We start from the raw sequence: 12,409 nt of genomic DNA, 5'->3' as shown, positions 1-12,409 counted from the left end.
AACCAATGAAGCCCAACCTTTTACTGGAGCGGAATCTCATATGACTAGGCTGAGGCTGTCCTCTCCTAGACATATGGGGCCAGATTCACAAAGGGGATACGACGGCGTATCTCCTGATACGCCGTCGTATCTCTGTTTCTATCTATGCGACTGATTCATAGAATCAGTTACGCATAGATATCCCTAAGATCCGACAGGTGTAATTGTTTTACACTGTCGGATCTTAGGATGCAGTACCGCGGCCGCCGCTGGGGGGAGTTTGCGTTGTAAACCAGAGTCGGGTATGCAAATTAGGAGTTACGGCGGATCCACGACGGATTTTCGCGTTCGCTACGTCGCCGCTAGTCTAGTTTCCCGTCGCAAAGTTAGTCGTCGTTTTAGGTGCCCTAACTTTAGTCAGCAAACGTATTGCTGTCTAAAGTATGGCCGTCGTTCCCGCGTCGAAATTTAAAAATGAACGTCATTTGCGCAACACGTCCGGGAATACGGAAGTACGCTACGCACGTCGCCGTTCAAAAAAATTACGTCACGGCGCGCAAAGCACGGCGGGAGTTAGGAAACGGAGCATGCGCAGTAGGTCCGGCGCGGGAGCGCGCCTAATTTAAATGGCACACGCCCATTTGAATTGGTCCGCCTTGCGCCGGAGGCCGCCGGCATAGTTTTCATCGCAAGTGCTTTGTGAATCAGGCACTTGCGATGAAAACTTGCGGCGGTGTAACGTATCTACAATACGTTACGCCGCCGCAGTTCTATGTGAATCTGGCCCATTATGAGTAGGACCAGCTCACTGGAATAAAACATATTGACTGAAAAAGAACAAGCAGCAATAAGATGGTTAGATACAGTTGCATAAATTATGAACATGCTGTTGCACCCATATAGAAGACATCATTCAGAAGAAACACTTTCCATGTGGTTGCCGGAGTTGACAAACTTATGACAAATAATACAAATAGTAATAAACATGCTATCAATCCCTTCTTGTTAGAATAATTCTTGACATAAATAGGTTTGGCCTTTTCAGTATAAATAATGGCTCTGCTGTTTATAACCAACTGTCACCCTTGCTTATACAGTCATTTTGAATTTCAGATGAATGTAAGCCAGATCCCCAATGCGTGAACAGACCTTTACTCCAGAGGCCTCCTATGGATATAGCATTTCTGCTGGATAGCTCATACAACATGAGGCAAGATAACTTTGCAGCAGCCAAAGGGTTTATTAGTACAATGGTCGACAAGCTTACTGTCTCAAGCACTGAAGATCGGGTAGCTCTAGTAAGCAACACACCCCCTAACTTTAGGCCAAGTAATAAAGCAAGCCCTCATGTTGAGTTTGATTTATCAACCTATGATAACAATATACTCTTAAAGAAGCACCTATTGAATGTCAATCACCTGCAAGGCCCACCAGCTCTTGGCTTTACCTTACAATGGACAATTAAGAACATTATGTCCAAAGCATCAAATCCAAGGAAGCACAAGGCTATCATCATAATATTATCTGGAGAGACAAGTGAATGGGACAAACAAACACTTGCCCAAGCTTCCCTGAATGCCAAGTGTCAAGGGTATCCAATATTTTTGCTTTTGACGGGTAAAACATATAATGATACTGAATTAATGGGTCTGCCAAGCATTCCCGTGGATCATCACCTTCTGCAGCTCGGTAGAATTCACAAACCAGAGTTTGGATATGCGCTTGGATTTACACATTCTTTTTTGAACTCCATAAGGCGTAAGTACTTTTGCAAAGAAACAAATAATAAATAAATATAAAATGTCTCCTCCGTTGCATATACAGTAATTTAATAGTACCAATTTTAGGAAAGCAGTTATGTATTTTCACACATATGTTGTCTAGTAAGCTTTCTTATATAGCTTTAAACTCCATTTTCAGCAACCACGCCAATCCTGTTTCTAATTAACAAATCTGTGTTCGAATCATTAAGCAGATCCAATTATAATAAAACACAAAGGATTTATGTGGCATTAAGGCATAACTATATGAATTTTTGCATGTGATTCAACCCCCTGGGCCCATGGTGTAAGAAAGGCCAAAACTATCTACTACTCTACTGTAGTTTTAGTACCAAATATGTACATATGCTTTCATGTCCCTTTCAACACACTCAATTTTTTACATAACCCCAGATCTAAACAGGAACGACCAAGGTTTAGGTATGAGATTAGGATCTTGATGTTTTTCATCCTCTCTCTACAATGATTCCCCAGTGCTAATTAAATTCTGTAACTACTGTTTTTTGTGTATAGGATCAATAAATAAATATCCACCACCAGAAATGAATTCGAAATGTTCTGCTATTGGCAGTACCCGGATGAAAAGGCTGTCGTAAGTATATCATTTTATATTTAGCTATGTTTAAGGTTTTATATATTCACGGGGCATTAATGAGTTATTTTTCACTAAGATGAAAGGGAATTTTAAAATAGTAATATGTACAGTCAGTATATTTAATAATCTATTTAAAACATCTATTTATAAAATCTATGAAATGGTAAGCAATAAGAGTGATATCGGTGGCAGCTGGTGTTTAATTTTTTTCGGAGAGCGGCAAACAAACCTGCCCCCCCGGACATGGCCTTACCTTAGGAGGATGATGGCAAGATGGTGGTGTTGGTGCTGGATCTGGGGTAGGGCTCCTGGAAGCTGGAAGAGGCTGTTACTGCCCCTCCACCTGCTGCTCCTCGCTGCACATGGCCACAGCTTGCAGAGGGAAGAGCCAGGGTCATTGGTTCTCATCCTGGCCGAACAGGAAGCGGGTCCTGAGACCAATCCTGAGACCCACCTCCTGATTGGCTGGGGGGGAGAATCAGTAAGACATTATGTCACACAGCTAGGTGGGCATGGGGCCCAGTGCTCTGCACCCCGAGCCCAACCTTTTTAAAGCCAATTAGAGCTGAAATGTATGCAGTCTGCACCCTGCATAGAGATTAAGTGCCGGGTGCATAGATTAGGGGGGTGGCGCCCCTGCATTACTCATGAGTGGACCGCCACTGGTTGATATACTAAAGGCAAATAGACTGTTTACTTTACAATGGAAGCTGCACTTTAGAAGGGAATTTACCCCAGAGTTTAGTGAATAAGGTGAAGTTCTGCTGACTTCCATCATCCAATTATGTGCAAGCAAAAATGCATTTTTTGTTTTCCTTGCATGTAATTGAGTATTCTTTGCATAGTGAAACTTCACTGCATACACTAAGCTCTGGGGCAACTTCTCTTGTGAATAGCCTATTTGCTTTTAGTAAATCATCCACAATGTGTGATAAAAATTATTGGTTTAGTATCATATAAATCATAGAGGGCTGTTTTGTAGGTATTTGGGTAAATGTTTTTTATTCGTTTATATGCTTCTATGTTTCCTGTTTTCAAGGACTTTGCTAAGCTCAGGCTCTTGGTGCATAAGTCCTGATGCCTTGTACACACGACTGTTTTTTACGACGAGAAAACTGCCATTTTTTATATTGGTCGTGTGTATACTCCCTAGCAGTTATCTTGACGAAAAAAACTGCCCGCAAAAAATTTGAAAGCAGCTCTTTTTTCCCGTCAGTATTTTTCTCATGTGTATGCTTTTCCGAGGGGAAAAAACGTGCATGCTCAGATTCAAGTATGCAGCCCAAAAGCAGCCCAAAGGGTGGTGCCATTTGAAAGGAACTTTTCCTTTATAGTCCCGTCGTACTTGTTGTACGTCACCCCGCTTTGGTCGGACTTTTTTTGCATGAATGTGTGTATGCAAGTCAGGCTGGAGAGGAATCACGTCGGGGAAAAACTTTGTTTTTTTTCCTGCCGAGAAAAATGGTCGTGTGTACGAGGTAAGAGACTTCTGGCCTGTTGTGTGGGTTCTGAGCCAGCTACACATCTATGTACAATAATGGTTTAGTTCTCTGTCATAAGATCCTGTTATATATAAGTGCTGACAGGGAGCACTGGATGATTTCCTCTTGCACTGTGTATGATGCTGCTCTTATTCTTAAGCCTCGTACACACAACCAGTTTTCCCAGCAGGATAACTGCCAGCAGAGCTTTTGGCCAGGAATCCCGGCCATGTGTATGCTCCCTAGCAGAGTGTTTCCTGCCGAGAAAAATGGTCGTCTGTATGCTTACCTGAAGGTGGAATAAACCGTGCATGCTCGATAACAATTTGACGCATGGGCGGTAGCATAGAACGTAATTTAACTGGCTTGTCGTAGTCTTTGACGTCACCGCGCTCTTGCCATTCAAAAGAACGGCGGATCTTTTGTGTGGCCGTGTGTATACATGGCTTTCCAAGGCAAGCTTGGCAGGAATACCGTCGAAAAAATTTACGGTTTTCAAAGAGACGGGATTCCTGGCCGTGTGTACAGGGCTTAAGGTGCAGTAATGATGGAGCAGGAGGATTGACAAAGTTGTAGGTGTAGCGGAAATTCTTAGCCATTGAATGCTGGGAATGCATGACTCCAAATTTAACTCCAGCTTACAGCTTTGCCTCTTCAACACGAGTTAATCCAGTAAGTGTGTAGGTAGGACCTAAGTTGGGCACTGTGTATTGGGAGGAAATACTCTCACACAGTGTATAGGGCACTAAGCTCTTTTAAATAACTCTTGCACAGTTGGTTTGCAGCAACACATAAACTGAATTCTAGCACTGATGTCAACAGTCTAGAGAATATACAGACTCTCGGCATTTACAGTTTGTTACCAGAGGACAGCTTCTGTTATCAAAGATAGTGTCTCTTCTGGGCTTAGGGGAAAAACGTTCCTGCAGTCATCACTGGAGTGTGCATAATGAAGGAGGAGTCTTCCCTGAGCTATTTCACCTTGCCAGGAACCTGACCGTGAGCTATTCACTGTTCCACAAAAGTCGATTCCTCTCCCTGCCATTCACTTGCCAGAAGCATGCCAAAATGATGTGGAGCCATTTATTTAAAAGGTTACCTCACCCAAGATGGCTGCCAAATGGCACCAAAGTTTGCATCCTCTAAGACAGCTGCTCTTTCTGAGACATCAATGAAGTCCATGAGGGAGCAATTTCTCCTAACAAACTCTATTCCATCTGTATGATGGCACAGCACCACCTACTGGATGGAAAAAAAACTGCACCTGCCTACAAGTACGCACTAGCAGACAAGAATATATTGGGTATGCAGTATATTGTGTTAATTCAATAGCTAAAGTTGATTCTAAGAATTTCTAGGGGGGCTTAATGGTGATCTTGCACCCTGCTGAAATGCTTAAAAAATTAAAATCTGCGGTGGAAAAAAGTTAGATAATATACTTACCTTACCCCGGCTTGCTCCAATGGTGTCTAAGTGAGAGTGATGTCATTTGGGGAAGATCCCTGGAAAAATTGAGTAGCCCAAATCTCTTAAAGGGGTGTTCCAGTCATTTTTAATGTTTATTAAAAGTCAGCAGCTACAAAAAGTGTAGCTGCTGGCTTTTAATAAACATACACTTACCTGCTGCACATTCCAGCGACGCGCCGGCCGGGGCTCCGCTTCTCTCCCCCCCCTCTTTGACTGGCGTCTTCATTCTAAGTGTGGGCACCTGGCCGTGACAGCTTTCGGCTTCACGGCTGGGCACCCACTGTGCATGCGTGAGCGGCGCTGCGCCATCCGATTGGACAGGCGATCGCCTGGGACCTGTCACGTGTCCTAGGCGATCGCCTACAGTGAGGGGCTGCCAAAAGGCGATTAGACTATTCGCCTTAGCAGCCCCTCGATGGAAGGAGGAAGTGGGACAGGAAGTCCCACTCCTCCTGAAGCCCCCACACCCCCCCAAAAAAAATTACATGCCAAATATGGCATGTAAGGGGGCGAGGAGTGGATTAAGCGGAAGTTCTCCTTTTGGGTGGAACTCCGCATTAAGAAGTCAATCATACACTGTGCTTCAGCGGCTTCTTGCGAGATTTCAATTAATAAGCATTCCCTGGGATTCCCACGGCCAGAGGGTGACATGCACTGTGGTAGCCAAGGGAAAAGTAAATATATTATCTAACTTTTTTCCCACAAGTTTTTTTTTTAAGTTTAGTGCAATTTCTTAGCAAGAGGGAGTGGTTACACTAAATAAGCATACCTTGTCTGCTTTGCAAGGTCCACTTAATGGGTTCTTCAGGCACTGTAATGAAGCAGCAAACAGTTAAGTTGCCTACTTTTCAGCTTAGCTGTGTAGCACAGACTCCCTAGGGGGCTGCTGAGTTGTTGGGTCCTCCTGCTGCACCTAGTGGTGACTCATCTTCAACCTAAACTCACTGACATGCCAGAAATTTTAAGTGGAATTTAATTTAAAAAGAAAGCCTTTAAGGAATATTTTTGTTACAGCAGTATGGCAACACCAAACAATCTAATAAAAATCTCAAGAAACAGCTATAAATGACAACTTTGAGCTGACTGTCATTTTAAATGCTACTGGCCAGTAAGGTCTGCTGAAAGTGGGGCCCAAACTTAATTTAGCATGCTCTAGGGAGGGGAAGGTACTCCAAAGGTCCTAAGCTGTCACATTAAGCTGTGTGACAGCAAAGTATTTAAATACCAGGCAGAAAAGTAAAAAAAAAAACAACAGGTGGCCAAAAGGCCTCTCAGTACTAGTCTCCCTGTTCCCTTGAGGCCAGACGAGAGGTTACCCCACACATGGGGCTCCCCTCTCAAGCCAATGCCAGTTGGATTCATAGGTTTCTTCTGCTCACAGAGCTTACAGTCCCCTCTGAAACACAGCACAACAGTCTTGTAGAATATCCAAAACAAATAATGTGATGCAAGACATGCAGGGTAGACAATCAGGAATGCTGTTCTGAAATAAACTTTCTTTTACTTGGAAATATAAGTTAAAATAATTTTCTGTAGTAGGCAACATAATAGCTTTGTATGTTTTGTTTTTAAAAATAAAATCCAAAGGGTAACTCTTATTAAAGTAAAGAACTGGATGATTAGAAAGTAAGAGGTTTATGGAATTAAAGGCCACAGGCCTCGAAGAACTGATTTGAGTAGGTAGGTTATACTAGCCCTACAGAGAGTAATGTCTAAAAATGCTACAAATGATCGAAGTTTTTACTTCAGTTACTGGATCGTGTTCTGATTAATTCCCAAGCAATAATGAGTGTTTGCGTTTCCTTATCTCTATTGCTTATTACACATTATAATATTTACTCTGTGTTCATGAGGCCTTAAAGTGCTCATCTCCTGATACATCTGGAGATGAGACCCATGTGCTTGGTGTATGAGTGTGCACAGTGCAATCTCAGACCAAAGCATATAAAATTATGGTTAGCTATAGTACAAGTAAAAAACATTGGGTATAGTCTGTAGTTTCAAGTGATCTTTGAGGGGTTGTGTACAACCGTGGAGGAAAGGAAGTAAAGGCACTGAAGTCTGCCTTATACGCAGTGGAAGTGTTAAGCTGGCCAAAGATGAATAGAATTGCAAATCAAAATTCTTAGCAAAAGTCTAAGGCCCTGTACACACAATCAGTCCAAACTGATGAAAACGGACTGAAGTTCAGTTTCATCGGTCCAAACCGACCGTGTGTGGGCCCCATCAGTCTGTTATCCTTCGGTCCAGAAATTTAGAACTTGCTTTAAAATTGAACTGATAGACTGGTAACCGATAGGTCAAAACCGATGGTTAGTATGCAAAAGCATCGGTTCCAAACCCGGGCATGCTCAGAATCAAGTCGACGCATGCTTGGAAGCATTGAACTTAATTTTTCTCAGCACGTCATTGTGTTTTACGTCACCGCGTTGGGCTCGATCGGTTTTAGAAATTATGGTGTGTAGGCAAATCAGACCATCAGTCAGCTTCATCGGTGAACAGATGAAACTGAACTTCAGTCCGTTTTCATCAGTTTGGACTGATCGTGTGTACAGGGCCTTAGGAAAATTAGTATGAAGATTCTAAGAACATTCAAATGTCATTCAGATTTTGTTTGCTTTTAACATTTGATTTTGGAATGAATGGACATTCCCAAATGAAAACCACATACACTGTTCGAAATTTGTTTGTTTGAGAAACATTTTCCACCCTGCTTCTTTGAATTTTCTCGTCACTGCGGTTGAAATCGAACATCAATTTAACCTTCTAATGATAAGAAAAGCAAACTTTCTTTCTTAGAAAATTATTTTCCTAAGAATTTTTGTTCAAAATGCTACCTATCTATGGCCAGCTTTAGTTAGAATTTCCTTTTATTTATTTATTTCAGGTACTTATATAGCGCCGTCAATTTATGCAGCACTTTACATGTACATTGTACATTCACTTCAGTCCCTACCCTCAAGGAGTTATTTCCTTTAACAGAAGTTCACTCAAAAGAAACATCAGAATAATCAAATCAAATTGGATGATTTGAGCTATCATATCATCAACATATTGTTTCTTCACAGATCATATGAAGAAGAACTGGGAAGTGAACTGCACCACCGTGCATCAATAAACTGGATGGCCAAAGATGAAAGTGGTGACTTTAACAGCATGGAGCCTCATTTGTCACTGACACTCGATACAGTAAGCTCTCATAATCAAAGTGAACTACCCAATGTTTCTGGTAAGTGAACAGAATGGAATTTAAAATTGGATTATACAGAAGCTCAGTTCCAAAGACTTATTGTGCATTAGGAATAATAGTAAATCATAAGTAAAACTCAATAACTTGAGCATGACCCTCATAACTTTTATTTGCATCCATGTATCTTTACTTATAACTTATTTTTTATCATCATTAGAATTATTAAACATAACATGTACCAGCAGATATAATATAATGACAAAATAAGTGGAGCTTATCTTAACCAAGCTCAGACACCAATAGCTGCATTGGGGAATAACAGGATGGTTGTCGTTGTCCCATGCTCTCCTATACCAGTACACAGTATTTCTCAGGGCTCTGGTATCAGATATGGACAATAGGGGAGTGTAGAAAAGGTAAAAAAAAGTGTCTCTTAGGTATTACTTTTTTAATTTATGTACTGTATGTGTCTGCTGGCCTAACCTTAATGCTAAACATCTTACTGGGATAGATAAATAGCACGAATAGCCTCAGTGGAATTGGGAATTAACACAAATATATCAAAATTAGGGCCGAAACAACTAATCGATTAATCGACAACTAATCGATTATGAAAATAGTTGTCAACTATTTTCATAATTGATTAATCGGCCAGTTGATTAGTTGGCCTGCATATAGAATGCATTATTTGTTTACATAACAGGAAATACAGTGCAGCACACATACAGCTCAGTACACCATCCATACATGTCACTAAGTGCTTGAGAAATTGGGAATGTGAAAGTGTGAGGAGCAATGCCTCATGAGACATGTAGTCCTGGGCAGGAAGTGAGTGGTTCTAAAGGCAGAAGTTTTTTTTACCTTGCTATAGTGGGTGCTCTATACTATACTTTGCAGCTTGCTATTGAGGCACTCTGAAGGCAGGAGGAGCCAGAAGCATCAGTGAGGGACCCCAGAAGTGGAGGATCTGGGCTGCTCTGTGCAAAACCATTACACAGAGAAGGTAAGTATAACAAGTTTGTTTAAAAAAAATCACTTTAAAGACTCTGTGCAGGGAAGATCAGCATCTGAACATAGAGAAAGTGGAGATAATAGAAGGCATTACAATTACTGTAATTGGTTATTTATATTTACCACTGCATATGGACATTTAAGAATAAATTGCCTTTTTACATCATATATGGATTTTCTATTCTTGCACAGGAGATACATTAGTAAAGATTACAGGCCCTAATCAGTTTGAACTTGTGATTCAAAAGCGTACAAAGATCCATACATAATTGTTGAGGTACTAACTTCAAAAAGTATGTAAATTGTGCACTACCTTTGTTTTCTGCAAAAAATAAATAGGGATTCTTGCATCCATACAAATTTTGCTTGAATCACAAGTTGATATCTTTATTGTGTTGAGGGAAGAAGATCAACTAGAGGCTGTCCTAAAAAAAAAAATCAAATGATGAATCATTGATTTTATCAGTGATTTATCATTAAATGCATGATATGAAAGAACAGCATCAATTGTTCCCACTTAATTGCCACCACATATCTGACCTTCATTAGGATTGCAATCAAATCTGTCTTTTGCTCATGCAGGGAACAAAAGCTAAAGGTTTTTTTAGACACCCCCCCCCCCCCCCCCCCTTTCCCAACAACACATACTTATTTTTCCTTCTCTCCCTCCCTGGGAGAAAAAACAGAACTTCCAGATATGGAGGCGTGCGTACGCAACTCTTTGTGACAGTGCTGGACCAATCATCCAAAAACAGTTTATCATGATGAGAAATGTGAATTCAATAGTATATATCTGTGTTTTTATTTTTTGTTTTGTTCTTTTAAGTCCACAGTGGTGCAAAACCTAGAACAAAAAAACCCTAAGTGAACAAAAAACCTATATGTGAAACATACACTAATAAGTGAACTTAAGGGTGTGCTTCAGTCCACCCCCCCCCCCCCCCCGAAGGAGTCCTCCTGTCGGGGACATAGGTTTACATAGTCTGCCTAGCTAGCCAGAAGGCCTGGCACCCCCCGCTCTTCTAGGACAGCCAAAGCCATCCATTGAATTCTAGGTCAGGGGAGCTCTCCCAAAGAGAGACCCCCCAGAGGCAGGAGAGGAACCTGAGGACCACACACCCTCCCCCTAGACATCAGGGCAAGCCCAAGGATTCACAACCTTCATCCGTGAGAAAACACACACAAAAGTGACAAACAAAGGGAGAAAATAAATAAAAAATTAAGTGGCTGTGCAGATTGTGCAGTAGCTGGGCCCTGAGGCCCGGGAGACAAAAATTGCCCCCGGAATAAACTAAAAGGCCTAGCCCTAAAAGGCGCTGTGCAGAGGGAACGCAAATTTGGTGCTGTGACCATTTGTTCTGTTTACAACAGTGGGGTCCCACACTTAAGTGTGACTAAGCACATCCCCAGGGGGAACCACTTCTAGGGGGAACAGACACCACAGACATTGTGCCCTCCCAGCCCATGGCCAGACAAGATAAAACGATCAAATCAGGGAGGTAATGGGCTACTAGATAGATACTACACTTGATCTTAGCCAAAAGGCGGAGAATGGATATTTGTATTATTAGTTATGTATTAATCAATTTTTTAAATATATTTATGATAATTTGATACAATTCATTGAAATAACTAGGGTAAATCCATTTGTTTTCAGGTAATGGAGAAGAAAGGTGAATATCTAATGGAATTTGAATACAGAATGTAAGAAGAATACAGATTGTGAAGAAAGATGAAACAGGTTAAGTCTCAGGACATCATGGAGCAGAAATCAATGTCCCCCAAATTTATTTTAAAATGTTTGTTTTTTTTAAAGCAGGGCTGGACAGATTACAGTACCCAAATATCAAATGTTCCAATTACCTTTTTGAGCCTTTTCTCTTCTGACTAGACTGACTGACCCTACCATGTGTTCTGCATTTATTTGTATACCCCAGCTTCAAAAATATGATTTCAAGAAAAATAAATATTTTGATAAAAAAAAATTGTAGTGTGTTTTATAAATGCATTTTTTTTTCAAACCTATTTTGATTTCCATATTTTTGTACTTACATGTTTCAGAAGTGAAGGTAAAACGTTGTCAGCAGTTTTGTTCCCAACACTGCTGTCAGTGGAAACAACATACAGTGATTCAGTATACAATACTACAATAAGTTAACTTTTAAGAAAGGATCTTAACATGTAATGTGATTTTCCTGTGCTACATAAAGAGTATAAACAGTTTAAAGCGGATGTCCGCTAAAAAAAAAAAATATTTAAAGCCAGCAGCTACAAATACTGCAGCTGCTGACTTTTAATATCGGCACACTTACCTGTCCTGGAGTCCATCGCTGTCCGCAGCAGAGGACGAGCGATCGCTCGTCACTCTGCTGCCTCCCCCCGCAATCCTCGGTGAGGTGAACCAGGAAGTGAAGCGCTCCGGCTTCACTGCCCGGTTCCCTACGGCGCATGCGCGAGTCGCGATGCGCCGTGCTGACTGGCTCCCGCTGTGTTATGGGAGCCGAGTGTTTCCCAGAACACAACGGGGGGAGGTGATGTCCTGCCCGCAGTCTACCCGCAGACTGTGTGGCCGAAAGTGGGTGCAAATACCTGTCTTTAGACCGATATCTACACCCCCCTCTCCCCTGAAAGGTGTCAAATGTGACACCGGAGGGGGGGGATCTGATTCGCGGGAGTGGAGGTGGAGGGTGGAGCTCCGCTTTAATGTGCCACCAGTGTGAAGAGACCCTAATACAAAAGGTCTATTAAATAGGCTTCAAGTTTACCTGCATCTGAAAAAGTGTGTATTGGTGAATAGCTGTGACAATCATTTACATATAGAATACTGTGACAAAATACACATTTTCCATATTATACTAAGTCATTGTCAATATGTCTTCAGTACAGATGATATGGCGGGGATTTC

The 12,409-nt window shown here is 41.6% G+C and overlaps 1 protein-coding gene across 1 annotated transcript in view; it reads left to right on the top strand.

The window, feature by feature from the left end:
- The window catches only part of COL6A6 (collagen type VI alpha 6 chain), a 286,317-nt gene extending 274,516 nt beyond the window's left edge, over positions 1 to 11,801 (top strand). The window contains exons 37-40 of the mRNA XM_040353048.1: positions 1,093 to 1,737; positions 2,274 to 2,352; positions 8,372 to 8,532; positions 11,162 to 11,801. Of these exons, the coding sequence (XP_040208982.1) occupies positions 1,093 to 1,737; positions 2,274 to 2,352; positions 8,372 to 8,532; positions 11,162 to 11,181 (905 nt within the window). The 3' untranslated portion in view covers positions 11,182 to 11,801. The remainder of the gene's footprint in view (positions 1 to 1,092; positions 1,738 to 2,273; positions 2,353 to 8,371; positions 8,533 to 11,161) is intronic.
- The last annotated feature ends 608 nt before the right edge of the window (positions 11,802 to 12,409 follow it).

This window comes from Rana temporaria, chromosome 5 (assembly GCF_905171775.1).
Source record: "Rana temporaria chromosome 5, aRanTem1.1, whole genome shotgun sequence".
Taxonomy (NCBI): Eukaryota; Metazoa; Chordata; class Amphibia; order Anura; family Ranidae; genus Rana; species Rana temporaria.
This window is presented reverse-complemented; position numbering and strand designations above follow the sequence as displayed.